Consider the following 15048-nt stretch of genomic DNA (forward strand, 5'->3'; position numbering starts at 1 on the left):
ACAAACGTGTCAGACCACGGCTCAGGCAGTCAAATGCTTCCACTTGGCATTTTCAAACTTGAGGAACTGTCCTGGAGATGTAGGTGCAGCTGGAACAATATCCACAGCACAGTGACTAATGTCTAGGGTTGGTGGCACCAGCAGCAGACATTTCTAAGTACAGGACTGAGCTGGATTTCTAAGTTGTACCTAGAAAAAGTGAGTAGGTCTTTTTATTTTTTATTGGAGTATAGTTGATTTACAATGTTGTGTTAATTTCTTCTGTATAGCAAAGTGAATCAGTTATGCATTCTTTTCCCATATAGATTATTACAGAGTACTGAATAAGTTCCCTGTGTGGTGGGTCTTTTTAAAAGCTATCTCTTTCTTGAGCAATAAAGTGCTCTTGCTCTAAATGGCTATGTGGAAATGTGTGAACTTCCATTAGACTGAAAGTGAATCAATTTACCATAGACTGGGACTCGAACCCAGTCAAAACCCTGCTTGGGACTTGAACCCAGACAAAATCCACAGTATCTGGTTTCAGGGCCTAATAAAACTCAGGTTCTTGATGTCTCATCACAGAAAGAATTCAATGAGAGAGAAAGTGTGATAGGTAAGAAATGAATTTATTCAGATTCAGAGAGAAACACATTCCACAGACAGAGTGTGGGCCATCGCAGAAGGCAAGTGTGGCCATGAAATGTGGCGTAGTTGGTTTTTATAGGCTGGGTAATTTCATATGCTAATGATTATTCCAACTATTTTGGGGAAGTTTCCAGGATTTGGGCCACTGCCCATTCCTTGGTCTTTTAACAGTGTCTTGGAACTGTCATGGCACCTCTGGGTGTGTCATTTCACTTCTGATTGAGGACCAAGGACTAGACTAGTCTGCCATCTTGGTCCCATTTGATTCTAATCAGTTTATGTTGTGTCCTTAGGCTATGTCATTCTCTCAAAAGTTGTGTCCTCCTTCCTGTTAGAAAAGTTTAGGAAAGTTGTTTGTGAAAGTTGTTACAGAAGTCCTGCTTCCCTCTTGTTACAGAAGTTCCCTGAGGATAGCTGCCCTCTTTCATCCTTTACCACAGCCTTATGTGCAGTAAGCCCTCAACTATATATGTTATACCAACATCTTTATCTTTATTCTGTCACATGTCATATCCATAAATTGTAATCACAGTTCTCAGATCTAAGAATTTCCTCAGGGACTTTGTCTTAATTGAAGACCAGTGGAATCTTCCAGGGATTTATCCTCAGTGGTTGTTTGGAATATGGGAGTAACTAGTAAGCTGGACAAGAATCCCTTGGGAGTTCTTGTCTTTCTCCTCTAGTCATCCTGGGGCTGGGAGTGAAGTATTAAATGAACATAAAATGGTAAAGAATGAAGGGGGCACCTGGACTTGAACCAGGGACCTCTTGATCTGAGGTCAAATGCTCTACCCCTGAGCTATACCCCCACAGCCTATTGGAGGTTATCTTCCTTGTCCCATACTTATGGTGACTCAATACAAACAGTTTCCACCCACTGTAGAATTCCTGCAAGCTTTGTATTCTAAGGCTCCACCCCTTTTGTATCTGTAATCTGCTTTGGCTTTTTTCTTGGCCACCAATAAAAGGGGTGGGGGCACTTGAAAACTGACACGCTGGAAACTAGCTGAAAAGGAAACTGATATAGCATTAGTAGAGAAAGCTTTCACAAACACCATATTACTGTGTCATGATCCTCAGCTCCAGATATCACCCTGTTCATCCCCTGCCTCGTGATGAGTTGAAGGTGGGAAGGAGGAGGAAGACATCAGTTCTTCTGGATGGGGTGATCCAGAAAAATGAGGAACTTCTCAGGACAACCAACAATCCCTGTGGCCACATTGCCTGCTCTGTTCTTGATGGAAACAGTAGGTAGCTTCTGACCTGGGCCCTCCTGATGCCTGGGGAAGAGTTTCTGAGGGCTTAAGTAGTGTGCTTCCTCCTTATACAGGGGAGACCAGAGACTTCTCCTTTCAAGTCTGGCACTCTATTTACATGGAATTTAAGGGCACAACCTGAGATACCCTTTCCTCTCCCACCTCCTCCACAGGGTAGAGAAGCTGAGGGTGGAGAAACTAGCTTTCCCCCTCCCCCAGCCTCAGGGATGAAACAGAACACTGAGGCACTTACACAAAAGTTTTAATATAAAATAACACTGGGAGTTCATATAGACATCTGTCTTAGAAATTCAGGTGGAGGAGCATGAAGAGAAGAGCTGCTGTTAAAAGAGGGGGAACCGGGTGATCTCTCCAAAGACAGATGGGCAGTAGCGAAGGGCTGGGGTGTTCCGGCGATAGCCAAACCGACCATTGAACCCCTGGGTTGCCTTCAGGTTGGTATTATAGTGGTCATGCCCGGTCACTTGCTGGAGAGAATGCCCTTGGGGGACAGAGAGAGAGGCCTGAGCCAGTATTCAGCCCCTTCTTGTTTTCCCTACTCCCACTGGGCTGGTATAGGAGGCTCACTCAATTATAGTCACTGTGCTCCCATGTCCCTGCTGAACCCCGAGTCCTGAAGAGCCAAGGGTGGATGAGGTGGAGGAGACAGATGGCATCCTGGAAACCCATCCTCATACCAGGGGTAGCATGCAGAGGGAGCGTGAATGATATGTGCTGGGAGAAGAAGGGCCAGAAACTTCTGGGCTTGGTTGAACTTGCCTTGTATCCTGGAGAACTGAGACGATTTCACCCTTGTATCTGACCCATCTGGAGAAAACAGATGAGCTCAATTTGGCCAATGGCGTGAGGGATCATGTGACTAGGTGGGGTAGGAGGAGGGCTCACCCTGCCAGAAAAACAGCTCCCTTTTCCTACTGCTGCTAAATTGGGCCTGGAGAGCGAGCAGGACACAGTCTGCTCTGGGAGCAGTGAGAACACAGGCTTTCCTTGGAAACAGTGTAATTTCAATCTCAGCTCAGCCCTTGGTGATGGTGGTTTAGTTGCTAAGTCATGGCTGACTCTTGTGATCCCATAGACTATAGCCTGCCAGGCTCCTCTGTCCATGGAATTTCCCAGGCAAAAATACTGGAGTGGATCTATCCCTTGTGGCTCAGATGGTAAAAATACTGGAGTGGGTTGCCATTTCCTCCTCCAGGGGATCTTCCCAATGCAGGGATTGAACCCATGTGTCCTGTATTGGCAGGCAGATTCTTTACCACTGAGCCACCAGGGAATTCCAACCCTTCTTAACAAATCATTTTACCTCTCTAAAACTCAATTTCCCTGGCTGTAACTTGATATTCTGAGGATAAAAAGCACCTGACACAAAGTGGGTGTTCAATAACTAGCTATTAGGGAGCACTGTGACACCATCTGCTCATGCATGAGAAGAAAACTGGAGGATGCAGTCAGTCGCTAGGTCTCTTTCCCTTCCAGGTCTCTTTAGGACCCAGTTTCTCTCACTGGGGAAGGCACACCACTCTTCCCAGGTGAGATCATGATGAGATTGGAAAGGGAGGAGGCACTTGCCTGCCCCTGCCCAGTTTCTCCTGTTGAGGTATCTCTGTCCTTGCCCGAAGATGTGGAAATAATCCACTATCCAGCCATCCCTTCCTGTGCCGCCGTGATCCTGAGAGTGAGAGAGAAAATGCAGAAGAGTGTCAGCCGTGATGCCGAAAAAAGCCCAGTCCAAGCCTTGCCTCCTGGCTTGTTGGGGGAGGGAGAGGTCACAGCCCAGGGGTAAGAGGGCCAGACAGATTAAACATAGTGACCTATTGCCTTTCAGCGAGATGCATTGTAGTTTGGTAGTTACAAGCTCAATGTCTAATGCCAGAGAAAGTGAAAGTGTTAGTGGCTCAGTCCTATCCAACTCTTCAGGACCCCATAGCCTGTAGCCTGCCAGGCTCCCCTATCCATGAAATTCTCCAGGCAAGAATACTGGAGGGCTGTAGCCATTCCCTTCTCCAGGGGTCTTCCGAACCCAGGGATTGAACCCAGGTCTCCCACATCACAGGCAGATTCTTAACCGTCTAAGCTATCAGGGAAGACTGGTTCCATTTCCAGTTCTGCCCGTAACAAGACCTGAGGTCAGACACAGCTTTTTTGGAGCTCAGTTTCCTCAACAGTACTTTGAGGTTGAAGTGAGACATAAACGGGCCTCAAATAAAGGGTCTGGCAAATTTCAGTAAACACGATCTTTATTTAAATGAAAATAGTACCTACCGCAAACGGTGGTTGTGACTATTAAAGAAAACTTACAAAATGGAACATAGACAGTTTCAAAAGTGTGTACATCATATTATTTTTCGAACTTTTAAGTTCTGGAGTTTTCCCCCAGATTCTGCTTCCTTCTGTTATAAATATTACATGAGTAGTCAGCGAACGCACCCAAATATGGCACCGATGTGGGTCCGTATGCCTGTGCTGAAAACACATGCGCACACACAATCACCTGGGACCACTGAAAACCCAAGATGTGTTTACAGAATAACCCGCATTCAGTTCTCTTCTCCCCGTATCACTGATATGTATTAATAGTGACAAATACTGGAAGCAAAAGTGTTGAAAAAAATTGGAGCCGTCAGCCTGTAATAGACTCAGAATCTTTGATCCCCCGTAAGGGGGATGTGCAACTGAGTAGAAGCGAGGGCTGGGTAAGTTGGGAGGTTTCCTTCCAGTCTGTTCAAAGAAGGTCGCATTACATCACCGGACCGAGGGCACCTCGCCTAGTGGGCCTCGGCAATTCTTTGTCTTGTTCTCTGAGGGTCGGGCTTTGAGAATTTGCGGCGGGAGATCACCCCAAAAGGTGAATCCGTGACGCCAAAAAGGACAAAGAACCCAATTTCTCTGGCAGAGGCTTGCAGAGATCTGAAATGAGATCATTCTGAAATTCAGGCATGGAAGGTGAGCTCAGTAAGTTCGCGCTCAACACCTGTCTCCTGCCTCCAGCAATTCTGGAGTTTCATCCAGAAAGCTGAGAGGGTGCAAATCGGGCAGCCTCCGTGGTGGTGAGGGCGCTAGCATCAGACGCCCGGATCTGGGAAGCCAGCCGGCTACCTGGGCCAAGCTCTGCGGGCGCAGATAGCCGGGTCCTACGCGGGGCTCGGGTACCTGATCAGTCTTCCTTAGGATGGGCGGAACCACGCGGCTCCGGAAGTACCGGCGGGAGTGTTGGTCCTGCTGCGCGTTGTAGGGCGGAATCGCGGACCAGAGCTTGGGCCTCAGGTGCTCGTAGGAGCGGGCCACGGTGCTCACGGCCACCCCATCCAGAATGAAGCCCTTCTCTCGCCGCAGAGGACACGCGCAAAGGTGCGCCATCCAGACAACCGCAGCCTCCAAGGGCTTTTCTGGCAGAAGCGCAGTGTCCTAGGTGGAGGTTCCCTGGCACATAGTGACGTGGAATTAAACATCACGTAGGCGTCACAGTAGGGGACACAAACCCTATTGTCCCCATCCTACGGGGTAGCCTCGCAGGGATGTGGGGGTAGTTGCTTGCATGGTCCCGAGGTAAGGGATGTCTAGGAGGTAACTATGCAAGGAGTCAGAGATTGAAGAGAAGGGGGATGACTGAATGTGGTTGTGAGCGCAATCGTCCCAACTCTCCGTGCTCCTTTTAAGAGCAAGGTTCTCTGCTCCCACGTTGTTATATACTATTTCCCAAACCCAGTTCCTTTGAAAACCCTGAAACCTGAATGACCAGTTCAGACAGCATCTACTTCCAACTTGAATTTTACAGAACTCTTAAGTTGAAGCTAGGAAATGTTGGAGTATTTCCTAATTCATTTAGTGACAGATCCAGAACCAGAACTTACCTCCTGGCTTCTAGTATATCCATTTAAATCACTTCTTCCCTCCCTACCCAATTCATCAGCTAATATACCTCCTCCTGATAAATTTAAAAACTCAACAGTAAGTTGACACATATTACCATACTTTTCCCCTCTGGTTAATTTTGTGTATATAATAGGATACAGCAAAACATGAACAATCATTTTCTCTATTGTTAAAGTGATTTTTCTTTCTAGTTTACTTCTCCAATTTCCCTTTATATAGATGCTTTACAAAGGGCCTTATACAAATTTCTCTGCTCCTCATACAAACTGAGGTGCTATTATTTCACAAATGAGGTAACAAATTCAGGAATTCTTTCATGTTACTAGTTTACTGTGGTGGTTGTTTCGTTGCTAAGTCATGTCTGACTGTTGTAACCCCATGGACTGTATCTTGCCAGGTTCCTCTGTCTATGGGATTCTCCAGGCAAGAATAGTGGAGTGGGTTGCCATTTCCTTCTCCAGGGGATCTTCCCAACCCAGGGTGGAATGTGGGTCTCCTGCATTGCAGGCAGATTTTTACCCAGTGAGCTACGAGGGAAGCCTGTTTATTGTACAAAAGCACAAGTATTAATTAGAAAAAGGTTGCATCATACCTGCTTCCCTGGTAGCTGAGTTGGTAAAGAATCAGCCTGCAGTGAAGGAAACCAGGGTTCAATCCCTGGGTCAGGAAGATCCCTTGGAGAAGGAAATGGCAACCCACTCCAGTATCCTTACCTGGAGAATCCCATGGACAGATCCTGGCAGGATACGGTCCATGGGGTCACAAGACTTCCCAACTAAACCACCACATACTTGTACACAATCACTGGTCCTGATGTATCAACTTGGCATGTTTAATCTTTTTACACTATGATAGGCAAGTCTTATGTTAATAAGTCAAATTTTAAATTATACGAAGTCTATAGTTTGTGACACTGTCAGGTCTTGACTCTTTGCAACCCCATGGACTGTAGCTCGTCAGGCTCCTCTGTCCATGGAATTTTCCAGGCAAGAATATTGGAGTGGGTTGCCATTTCCTCCTCCAAGGGAATCTTCCCCACCCAGGTATCAAACAGATCTCCTGTACTGGCAGGCAGTTTCCTGGAGTACCTGGGGGCTTCATGTCACATTAAAGACCTGAAATTCACCAGTCTGGAGGATGGGGTAGGGGAGAGTCAGATCTATCCTACAACTTCACTAGATACATGAACACAAATCCTTTTCCAACATCTTTAGGCCAGACTTTTGATCCAAACCAGCTGAGTGGTCATTTCCCAAGCCCTGAATGTCACCTAAATCAACTCTCATTGCTTGGGCAAGGTAAAAGGGTATTAGCCTGCTGTGTTAACATTCTATCATCTTTTATTCTCAAACTAGGGTTTGGAAGATGTATGCCATCAAAATAGTTTTGATAGCAAAAAAAAGGACTTGTAGATATTAACAACTTAGTCATCTTTCATGAGAACAATTACCATGTGTTAGGTTTTACAAATATAAATGCATTCATGCACCAACTTACCCAAAGAAAACCTGTAACTGCAAAGTGCACATTATATACCTGTGTACCTTGTCCCTATTCACATCATTCCTTGAAGTCCATGAGTGTCCAGGATCTGACCATACATTCTACCTTATCTCAAATACCTAATTGCAGGGCAGTTACCTGGGGTAACCTGTAACCAAACAGTACAGATCATCTGTAATTTAAGAACTAAAAAACTCAGGTAAAGATTAAGTGGTATCAAGAGTAACATGTAGAAACAAACAGCAGGGCAAGCATTGGGAGCAAATAATTTTTATTTTTTACAAATACACCAAAGAATCATGCAATGCTGCCAGCATTGGATGCAATCCTGGGCCACAAGTCTGCACATTCCTTTGCAACTGGTCCTGTGATGGCAGAACCTGCATAAAAGAATGAAGCGACACATAAGCTCAAAAGGTCCTTTCCTTGTGCACTTTTTGAGTTGAATCATCAAGTCTCAAAAGCTGAACAAAGATGTGGATTCTTTCTTACCTTTCATCTCGCCTTTATTGTTTACTATGACCCCTGCATTATCTTCAAAATAAAGAAACACACCATCTTTTCTCCGATATGACTTTCGTTGTCGAATTACCACCGCTGGATGTACTGAGAGGGGGAAAAAAAAAAAACAGCTGTCATTAAACCTGTCAAGTACCAATGGCACCATGAGAAAGCGGTTTACACCTTGTCTAGCTTCCCAACATTCCCCATTTGGACAGAATGCATCCTCATTAGCTTTTTCATTTCCTAAAATCAAGTGCGAGAGATTAATAAATATCCGTCACCCCTTAAGAAAAGACCTTACTTCTAAGTTCAAACTGCAAGCATTTCCTTACAAGCATAAATCTGTACTCTGGGAGTACAGATCAGCAACATACCAACAGGAAACTTGTTAAGCACTTTCTATACATTTCCCTACTTCACCAAAGAGGTAGGTACTGTTAAGATCCCAATGTCATAGAATTGGGAAACGGACTTTCCTCATACTGGAGAGGCTCATTACACAATAAATATTCCATCCTCATTTCTATCAAGACCTCCAAGTACAAACTTTGATATAAAATTAGCACTTTATGCCATTCTAACTGCAAGGTACATGTTTTACTAGGCAAACTTGGAATTAACCTAAATTCCTCATGGCACATGCACAGAACATAATCACTTGAAATGATTATACATTTCTGTCACTTTTTATATCCAAGACAATCATCTGTGAAGCAAGAATGAGTTATGGGAAGGAAATGGTCTTGCACTGGAAAATAGGACATACTACAAAATACTAAAAATGATCATCTCTTGGCGGCCTAAGAGTCAGGTAACAGAAATTCAACTTGTATTTCTTATTTAATTAACTCTAGGTTTAACTTTTTGAGAAAGTGCTTTCCAGGGTCGTAAGTAACTTTTAAAACCTACCTGCTCTGAAGTGAATACTTTTCCCGATATTCAAAGCATCGACTGCACTTGATAGAACTAGAGTCAGACAGACCTGAATTCAAATCTTGACTGACAGTAGTTTGGAGACCTTGAACAGATTATGCAATCTTATGACGTTTAAGCTTTCCTCTTGCAAACTAGGGATAATAGTTAAAATTTCTATATTTAAGATGTGGTGGTTTAGTCGCTAAGTTGTGTCTGACTTGTGCGACCCCGACTGTAGTCGAACAGATTCCTCTGTCCATAGGACTTTCCAGGAAGAATACGGGAGTGGGTTGCCATTTCCTTCTCCAGGGAATCTTCCTGACCCAGATATCAAACCGGGGTCTCCTGCCCTGCAGGCAGATTCTTTACTGACTGAGCTACCAAGGAAGCCCCATATTTTAAGATGAGACTGGAAATACAGAATTTTTTTAGGACAGGGATCCTGGCTATCCTTGAAGCAAGTACTGTGTTCATAGACAGTCTTTTGAGTTTTTAACACACTGAGTGACAGGTAATGCTGACCGAGACTCTCCTCCATTGGACCCTCATGTATTTAACAATTCTCACAGGGCTTCCCTGGTGACTCAGAGGTTAAAGTGTCTGACTGCAATGCAGGAGAGACCCAGGTTCGACCCCTGGGTAGGGAAGATCCCCTGGAGAAGGAAATGGCAACCCACTCCAGTATTCTAAAAAAAACAAAACAAAACAAAAAACAATTCTCACAAATGAATCTAACAAATAAATAAGGTCATATGAATTCAGGATTCTGGATTTCCAGTCCTGTCCTTTCCCACATTTCTGCATGTTATAATGTGAAGTCTAAAACCCATCTGTAACTTTTAGTTGACACTCTGTATCTGCTGATTCAACCAACCTCAGGTTGTCTGGTACAGTAATATATATTTAGTGGGAAAAAAAATCTGTGTTTAAGTGCACCCGTGCAGTTCAAACCCATGCTGTTCAAGGGCTAACAGTATCATTTAGAAGAAAGAAGTAATAGAGTCGGAAAGTCAGACTTAGTTTTAAAACAAGAAGTATTCTCTGGTCTGTCCCACAACTGACTGAGACAGACAGCACGCCCTGCTGCCCATCTCACCCACAGTGATGGACAGCTGCTCTGCCCGTCCCTGACAGCTTCCCAGGCCACAGACCAGACCCAGCAAGCGTTCTAGGAGGAGAGCCTGTCCAGTTGCATGCTGACCCTGAGCAACACACTGCTTTATCAGTGTTTAAGTGCAATGGTTATTCCTTGCTTACCAAGTCCCCAAGTGCATACTGGAGGGCAACAGAGCTGGAAAGTCAAGTGCATTGAATATCAGAAGCTGTAAAGCCAGACAATTCAGCACCGTCTCAGCCCCAACCCCTAATTCATACATGCAGTGGGAAACTTTTGGGGGTGGTCCACAATTAGGCAATGAGCAGCCTCTGGTTTCAGTTTCTATCAGAAGAGATTTAGAAGTAACCATACTCAACTTTTGTTCAGTCACAACCCTGAGTTAATCTCATCTATGTGTCACTACTCCCTTTCAAATTGGCTCCTGAAAAGAAACTTGCCTGGGGTGATTCAGGTCTTAGGGCTGCCCTCTCACCTGGTACCATCTGGCCTGTAGCCAAGGAATCAGCAACCAACTAAAGACAATTATCTGCTCTCACAGAAGACACAACCCTGAATGTCACATACAAAAATCACCACCTGGATTCAAGGTTATTTGGAAAAGGGGAGAGAAGGGGGTAACAAGCAGAAGACGACTAGAATTAGAATATTCCAGATAGGGGACACAGCAAGAATCTGAGGCACAAAGGAAAGAATATAAGTTGGAACAAAAAACCAAGAACTAAAAGGAGACAGCTTGGGAAGGACTCATGTGGATGGACTGTAAATCCCAGTAGGACAGGGCTCTTGCTTCTACTTAAGGTGTAGGTATGTGAGACAAGACAAGTCTGTTAACTATTGTTAACCAGATCAAGCTTTTAAGAGGCCCTGAGAATGGCAAAATTACTGTTCCATTTTTCCAATAATGAGAGAAATCTCTCAACTGTCCACAGACCAAAAGGAGAATTCCATCTCGCTACTCACCCTTCTTTCTGAGCTCTGGTTTGCCTTTCTTCACTGTGGCCATCACCATGTCACCCACACCAGCAGCAGGAAGTCTATTCAATCGTCCCTTGATCCCCTTCACAGAGATGATATACAGATTTTTGGCTCCTATAAAACAATGTAAACAGAAATGGAGACTAGTTTTGAGGGCCAATCAGGCAGTGCTGCGATTTTCCAACACCACCTCCTCCAGTCACACTCCCTAGCAGTTAGTCCCCACTAGGTGGAACACCTTGTCACACCACCGATTGAAGCCAAACAACACAACATGCTGCCGCTTCACCCAAAAGCGGTGTTTTCACTCTGCCCTTTCTTGACGGCTCAGCGGGTCATCAGCAAAAGGCCCACTGAGTGCTTTTAAAAGGGTGAGTATGGCAGGGGGCAGCCGAAGGTCTCACCTGTGTTGTCAGCACAGTTGATCACGGCTCCAACCGGAAGACCCAAGGAAATCCGGAATTTCGCACCAGAGGACCCACCACGTCCTGTGAGTAGGAAGGGAAACAGCAGAGGTCACTGCCCAGACATGGTTCTGGGTCACTGCCCTTTCACATGCTTAAAGTAGAAGTTCACTCGCGTATGCTTTGGGAAACGGCACAATGAATCCACACACTCCCTGCCCCATGTGCCACCCAGCTCTCAAGGCCAATAGCCAAGTCCTCACTACCACCACATTAGACTGACATTAACTGGCCTGGAAGACTCAATTCTCGATCCAACTTTTGCACCACGCAATTCTTCCTGCAGGGTGGGAGACTGCACAAGCCGCCCACACTGGGGCTTAAGTCAGTCCAACTCCAATCCCTTCACCGCAGCGGTGACGCGGAGTGAACCCGCAGAGTTCGATCTAGAGTCACGACTGGATCCTGCCAACTCAACCCTCCGGCCGGCCCCGTCACTTTCAGGGGCTTTCCCGGTGCTCTCCCGATGAACCCTCCAAGCCCTCTCGGGCCTCGAGCAAAGCAAATCGTCCCAGCTGCCCATGGCCGCCGCTACCGGCAAGGCCAGCAGCCACAGCGGAACAGATGGCGAAGGATCTTCCAAAGTCAAAACCTCACCTCGCTTCGACATCTTGAAGGCCGGAAAGGGACAAAAAGGAAGTAGAAACAAAGGACACTGGGATATGAACTCCGACGCCTCGCCCAATCTGGGCACGTGACCGGAGTTTGCCCAATCCGCCTCTTTCCCTAGGGCGCTGTCTTACTGCGTCATAAACGCGGGACGTCGCCTAGAACTCGCGTTACAAAGTGAGCGGTGTAGGGGTTGAGGGCTGCAGAATGAATGATCTAAGGAGTACACTCAATAGGAGCTCGGAAGTAGTTGTTTGGGACACAGAAACATTGGTTTAATTGATCGGACAACCTCTTCTGAACACTATGTGCCAGGGACTTAGATGGACACTAGACATTCAGAAATGATTAAATGGCCCCCAGAGAACTCACGGGCGTTGAGGGCAAGGGTTAAAGAGCTGGAAATGGTTTCATTAGGATGTGATATAACTGAGAGATGCCATTGTAGGGCTACAGATAATTCCATATTGTGTGTGCTTGGTCCCAGACCCATTTGTATTTTCTCTATCTTGCTATATTCATCATTCTTTTCACTGCCTCAGGCTTTCCCATTCTTCAGGCTTCTCTCTGTCGATGCATTCATTCAAATATTAAAAGACTACTGATTCCAGATTCTGTCCTGGGCATAGACTAGACTATATCAGAACAAAACAGATCATTCTTGCCCTTACGAAAGTTACATCCAGTCAGGGTGGTGATGAAGGTGGATATTAGATACTGAACCACAGATGTAATAATGGCAGCATATAGTATGTTAGATAGGGATAAGTACTTTGAAAACAAAAGTAGAAAAAAGTAAGAGGGATCTGAAAGTGGGAAGAGGGGCAAATTGCAGTTCAAAATAGAATGGTCAGTGTGGGCTTTATGGAAGAAGTTGACATTAGGGCAAAGATTTTGAGATGAGAGAGTTAACAATTTGATTGTCTAAGAAGAGCAGTCCAGACAGAGTCATCAACCAATGAAAGACTCTAAGGTGCAATTGTGCCTGAACAATGTGAGGACCAGCAAGGAAGCCAGGAATGACTGGACAGAGTAAGTGGAGGGAAAAGCAATAGAATGAAGGTCATAAGTAGTGGAACTGGATCATGGAGGGCTCTGTACATCACTATGGACTTTGACATTTACAGACTGATTTGGAAATCATTAAGTCATAAGCAGAGGAGGGACATGATCTGACTAATATGTCAGAAGGATCACTCTGACTGAGACTAGACTGTGGGAGGGAACACAAAGATACAAGTAAGAAGACCTATTTGCGAAGCTCTTGCAGTAACTCAGAAGAGAAATGGTGGTGGTTTGGACCAGACTGGTAGCAGTAGAAGTACTGTGATGTGATCAGATTCTGGATATGTTTGGAGATAGAGTGAACAAAATGTGGGATAAAGAGTAAGAGAAGAAAATGTTTCCAAAGCTTTAGGTCTGAGCAAGTTGCCATCAACGGAGATGGGGAAAGCTGTGAGAGGAACAGCTTTGGGGGTAAGAATAGCAGTTCAGTTTTGGAGATGTTGAGTTAGATGTAAAAAGGAGATTTCAGTAGCAGGTTGGACGTATTAGCCTGGAGTTCCAGAAAGAGGGAGATAGAAATTTGGCAGTTGTCAGCATATAAGTAAAGCCACGATAGTGGATGAGTTCAAAAAGAAGAAAGGGTCAATAAAAGAGACCATGGGCTAACCTCTGGAGCACTTCAACTTTAAGAGGTCTCTAAATCTATACATTTATAAATCGTCCTTCTCACTGTTAAATACTTCACTTGCTCCTGCCAGTTTCTCTAGCTACCAGTTTCTCTCTCTCCACTTAGCCGAATTCCATTTGTTTCTGAATATATGATTTCATTATCATTTTTGCCTCTCTTGATAAACGGAACCAGCATCCATGTAGGTGTGCCTCTGAGATTCCTGCCCAGGTTCTTTTCAGTCTGCCTTCTCAGTGTCTCTCAAGTCTGTCCACTTCTCTCTATCTCCTCTACTAACACTCTGGTCCAAGCCACCTCCAACTCTTGCCTAAACTACTTCTGAAGCTCTGTAATAGGTCTCTTGGCCTCTATTCTCCCTCGTCCATCCACTCAGTCTTCATAAAATGGCCAGAAATAATTTTTCAGAAATGTAGATATTACTATGTTACTCTCCCGAAAATCCTCCAATGGTTTCTGCACTCTTAGAATCAAAGTTAAAATCCATATTATGGCCTACTGGGCCCTGATCTAGCATTGTCCTACTTCTTAACCTCGTCTTGCACCATGGTCTCTCTTGCTCTGCAGAGTTGGCCTTTTTGTCCCAGACACCATATATGCTCCTGAATAGCCATTGGCCTCACACATGCTTGGCATACTCTATCCTGTCCACCCTCATCGTGTATTTTTACATGATGTAAAGTGTTACATTTTTTACATCTATTGATTTTTACAGATCTCAGCTTAAATATCTTTTTCTTGGAGAAATTTTACTCTGACTTCTCTTAAGAGATATTTTTCCATCATACTATTTATTTCAGTCCTTAAATATGTATTTCATGACTTTGCTGAATGACTTCCCACCCCCGACAGTCAATCTATATGATCAGTAAAAGTTGAGTTCATTTTTTTTGTTGTTGTTGTTCAACATTATATCCTCAGCATTCAGCACAGGGCCTGACTCAATAAATACGTGGCAAATGATTGCTGAACAAATGAAGTCTACCTCAATGGTGTCCATATGTCAGCATCCTGACATGAAGGAAATTTTCATTCTTCTATGGCAAAATTAGAAATATTTGGAAAATACTGTGTTTCTCATAAAGCTACATTTGCTCAATTTAAAGGATTATCTTCCTTCATCTTTTTTGTTGTTAAAAATGTTCCTTTAAATCCTATGTCAACTTTTCACCACCTCAACACTGCCGTCTCTGGGGTAGTTTCATTGGTCCATGAAAATCAGAGCTGTGAAATGATCTGTCTCTACTTCTTACTTCCTGGGTGCACACATTCCTTGGACCCCTGTAATCTAGTTTATTTCCTCACTATATGACTGAAATTATACTAGAAATTATGTATACTGATAAATTATACTAGAAAGTTCACCGTGACCTACTCTTTCCACAATCCAAGGACACTCCTCAGTCTTTATCTTACTTGACCTCACATTGTTGCACACTGGCACCAGCCCCATCTTCTTAACACTCTTCACCTACGGTTTCCAAGATGCTAGTA

At 44.6% G+C, this 15048-nt stretch overlaps 2 protein-coding genes and 1 non-coding gene across 3 annotated transcripts; all 3 read right to left on the reverse strand.

The window, feature by feature from the left end:
• Positions 1-2209: 2209 nt before the first annotated feature.
• On the reverse strand, positions 2210-6303 carry SPMAP1 (sperm microtubule associated protein 1). Its single transcript, XM_061141123.1, has 3 exons — positions 5055-6303; positions 3474-3573; positions 2210-2385 (listed from the first exon to the last, which is right to left on the reverse strand). The coding sequence occupies exons 1-3, from the start codon at positions 5259-5261 to the stop codon at positions 2228-2230; spliced, it is 465 nt and encodes a 154-aa protein (XP_060997106.1). The 5' UTR covers positions 5262-6303; the 3' UTR covers positions 2210-2227.
• Positions 6304-7534: 1231 nt separating this feature from the next.
• RPL23 (ribosomal protein L23) lies at positions 7535-11970 on the reverse strand. Its single transcript, XM_061143880.1, has 5 exons — positions 11853-11970; positions 11196-11279; positions 10777-10905; positions 7773-7886; positions 7535-7660 (listed from the first exon to the last, which is right to left on the reverse strand). The coding sequence occupies exons 1-5, from the start codon at positions 11863-11865 to the stop codon at positions 7578-7580; spliced, it is 423 nt and encodes a 140-aa protein (XP_060999863.1). The 5' UTR covers positions 11866-11970; the 3' UTR covers positions 7535-7577.
• LOC133058169 (small nucleolar RNA SNORA21) lies at positions 11029-11164 on the reverse strand. Its single transcript, XR_009693277.1, has one exon. It is a non-coding gene; the product is annotated as a small nucleolar RNA SNORA21 (small nucleolar RNA).
• Positions 11971-15048: the final 3078 nt, after the last annotated feature.

Source organism: Dama dama, chromosome 5 (genome assembly GCF_033118175.1).
Source record: "Dama dama isolate Ldn47 chromosome 5, ASM3311817v1, whole genome shotgun sequence".
Lineage (NCBI taxonomy): Eukaryota > Metazoa > Chordata > Mammalia > Artiodactyla > Cervidae > Dama > Dama dama.

What these genes read in the sequence shown, in the direction of transcription:
- SPMAP1 (XM_061141123.1), bottom strand. Translation starts at nt 5,261, where the DNA reads ATGGCGCACCTTTGCGCGTGTCCTCTGCGGCGAGAGAAGGGCTTCATT. An exon ending in TCCTAAGGAAGACTGATCAG is followed by an intron (nt 3,574 to 5,054) that starts GTACCCGAGCCC and finishes TCTCACTCTCAG; the next exon opens with GATCACGGCGGCACAGGAAG. An exon ending in GAGAAACTGGGCAGGGGCAG is followed by an intron (nt 2,386 to 3,473) that starts GCAAGTGCCTCC and finishes CTGTCCCCCAAG; the next exon opens with GGCATTCTCTCCAGCAAGTG.
- RPL23 (XM_061143880.1), bottom strand. An exon ending in CAACTGTGCTGACAACACAG is followed by an intron (nt 10,906 to 11,195) that starts GTGAGACCTTCG and finishes ATTGTTTTATAG; the next exon opens with GAGCCAAAAATCTGTATATC. An exon ending in ACCAGAGCTCAGAAAGAAGG is followed by an intron (nt 7,887 to 10,776) that starts GTGAGTAGCGAG and finishes TCCCCCTCTCAG; the next exon opens with TACATCCAGCGGTGGTAATT.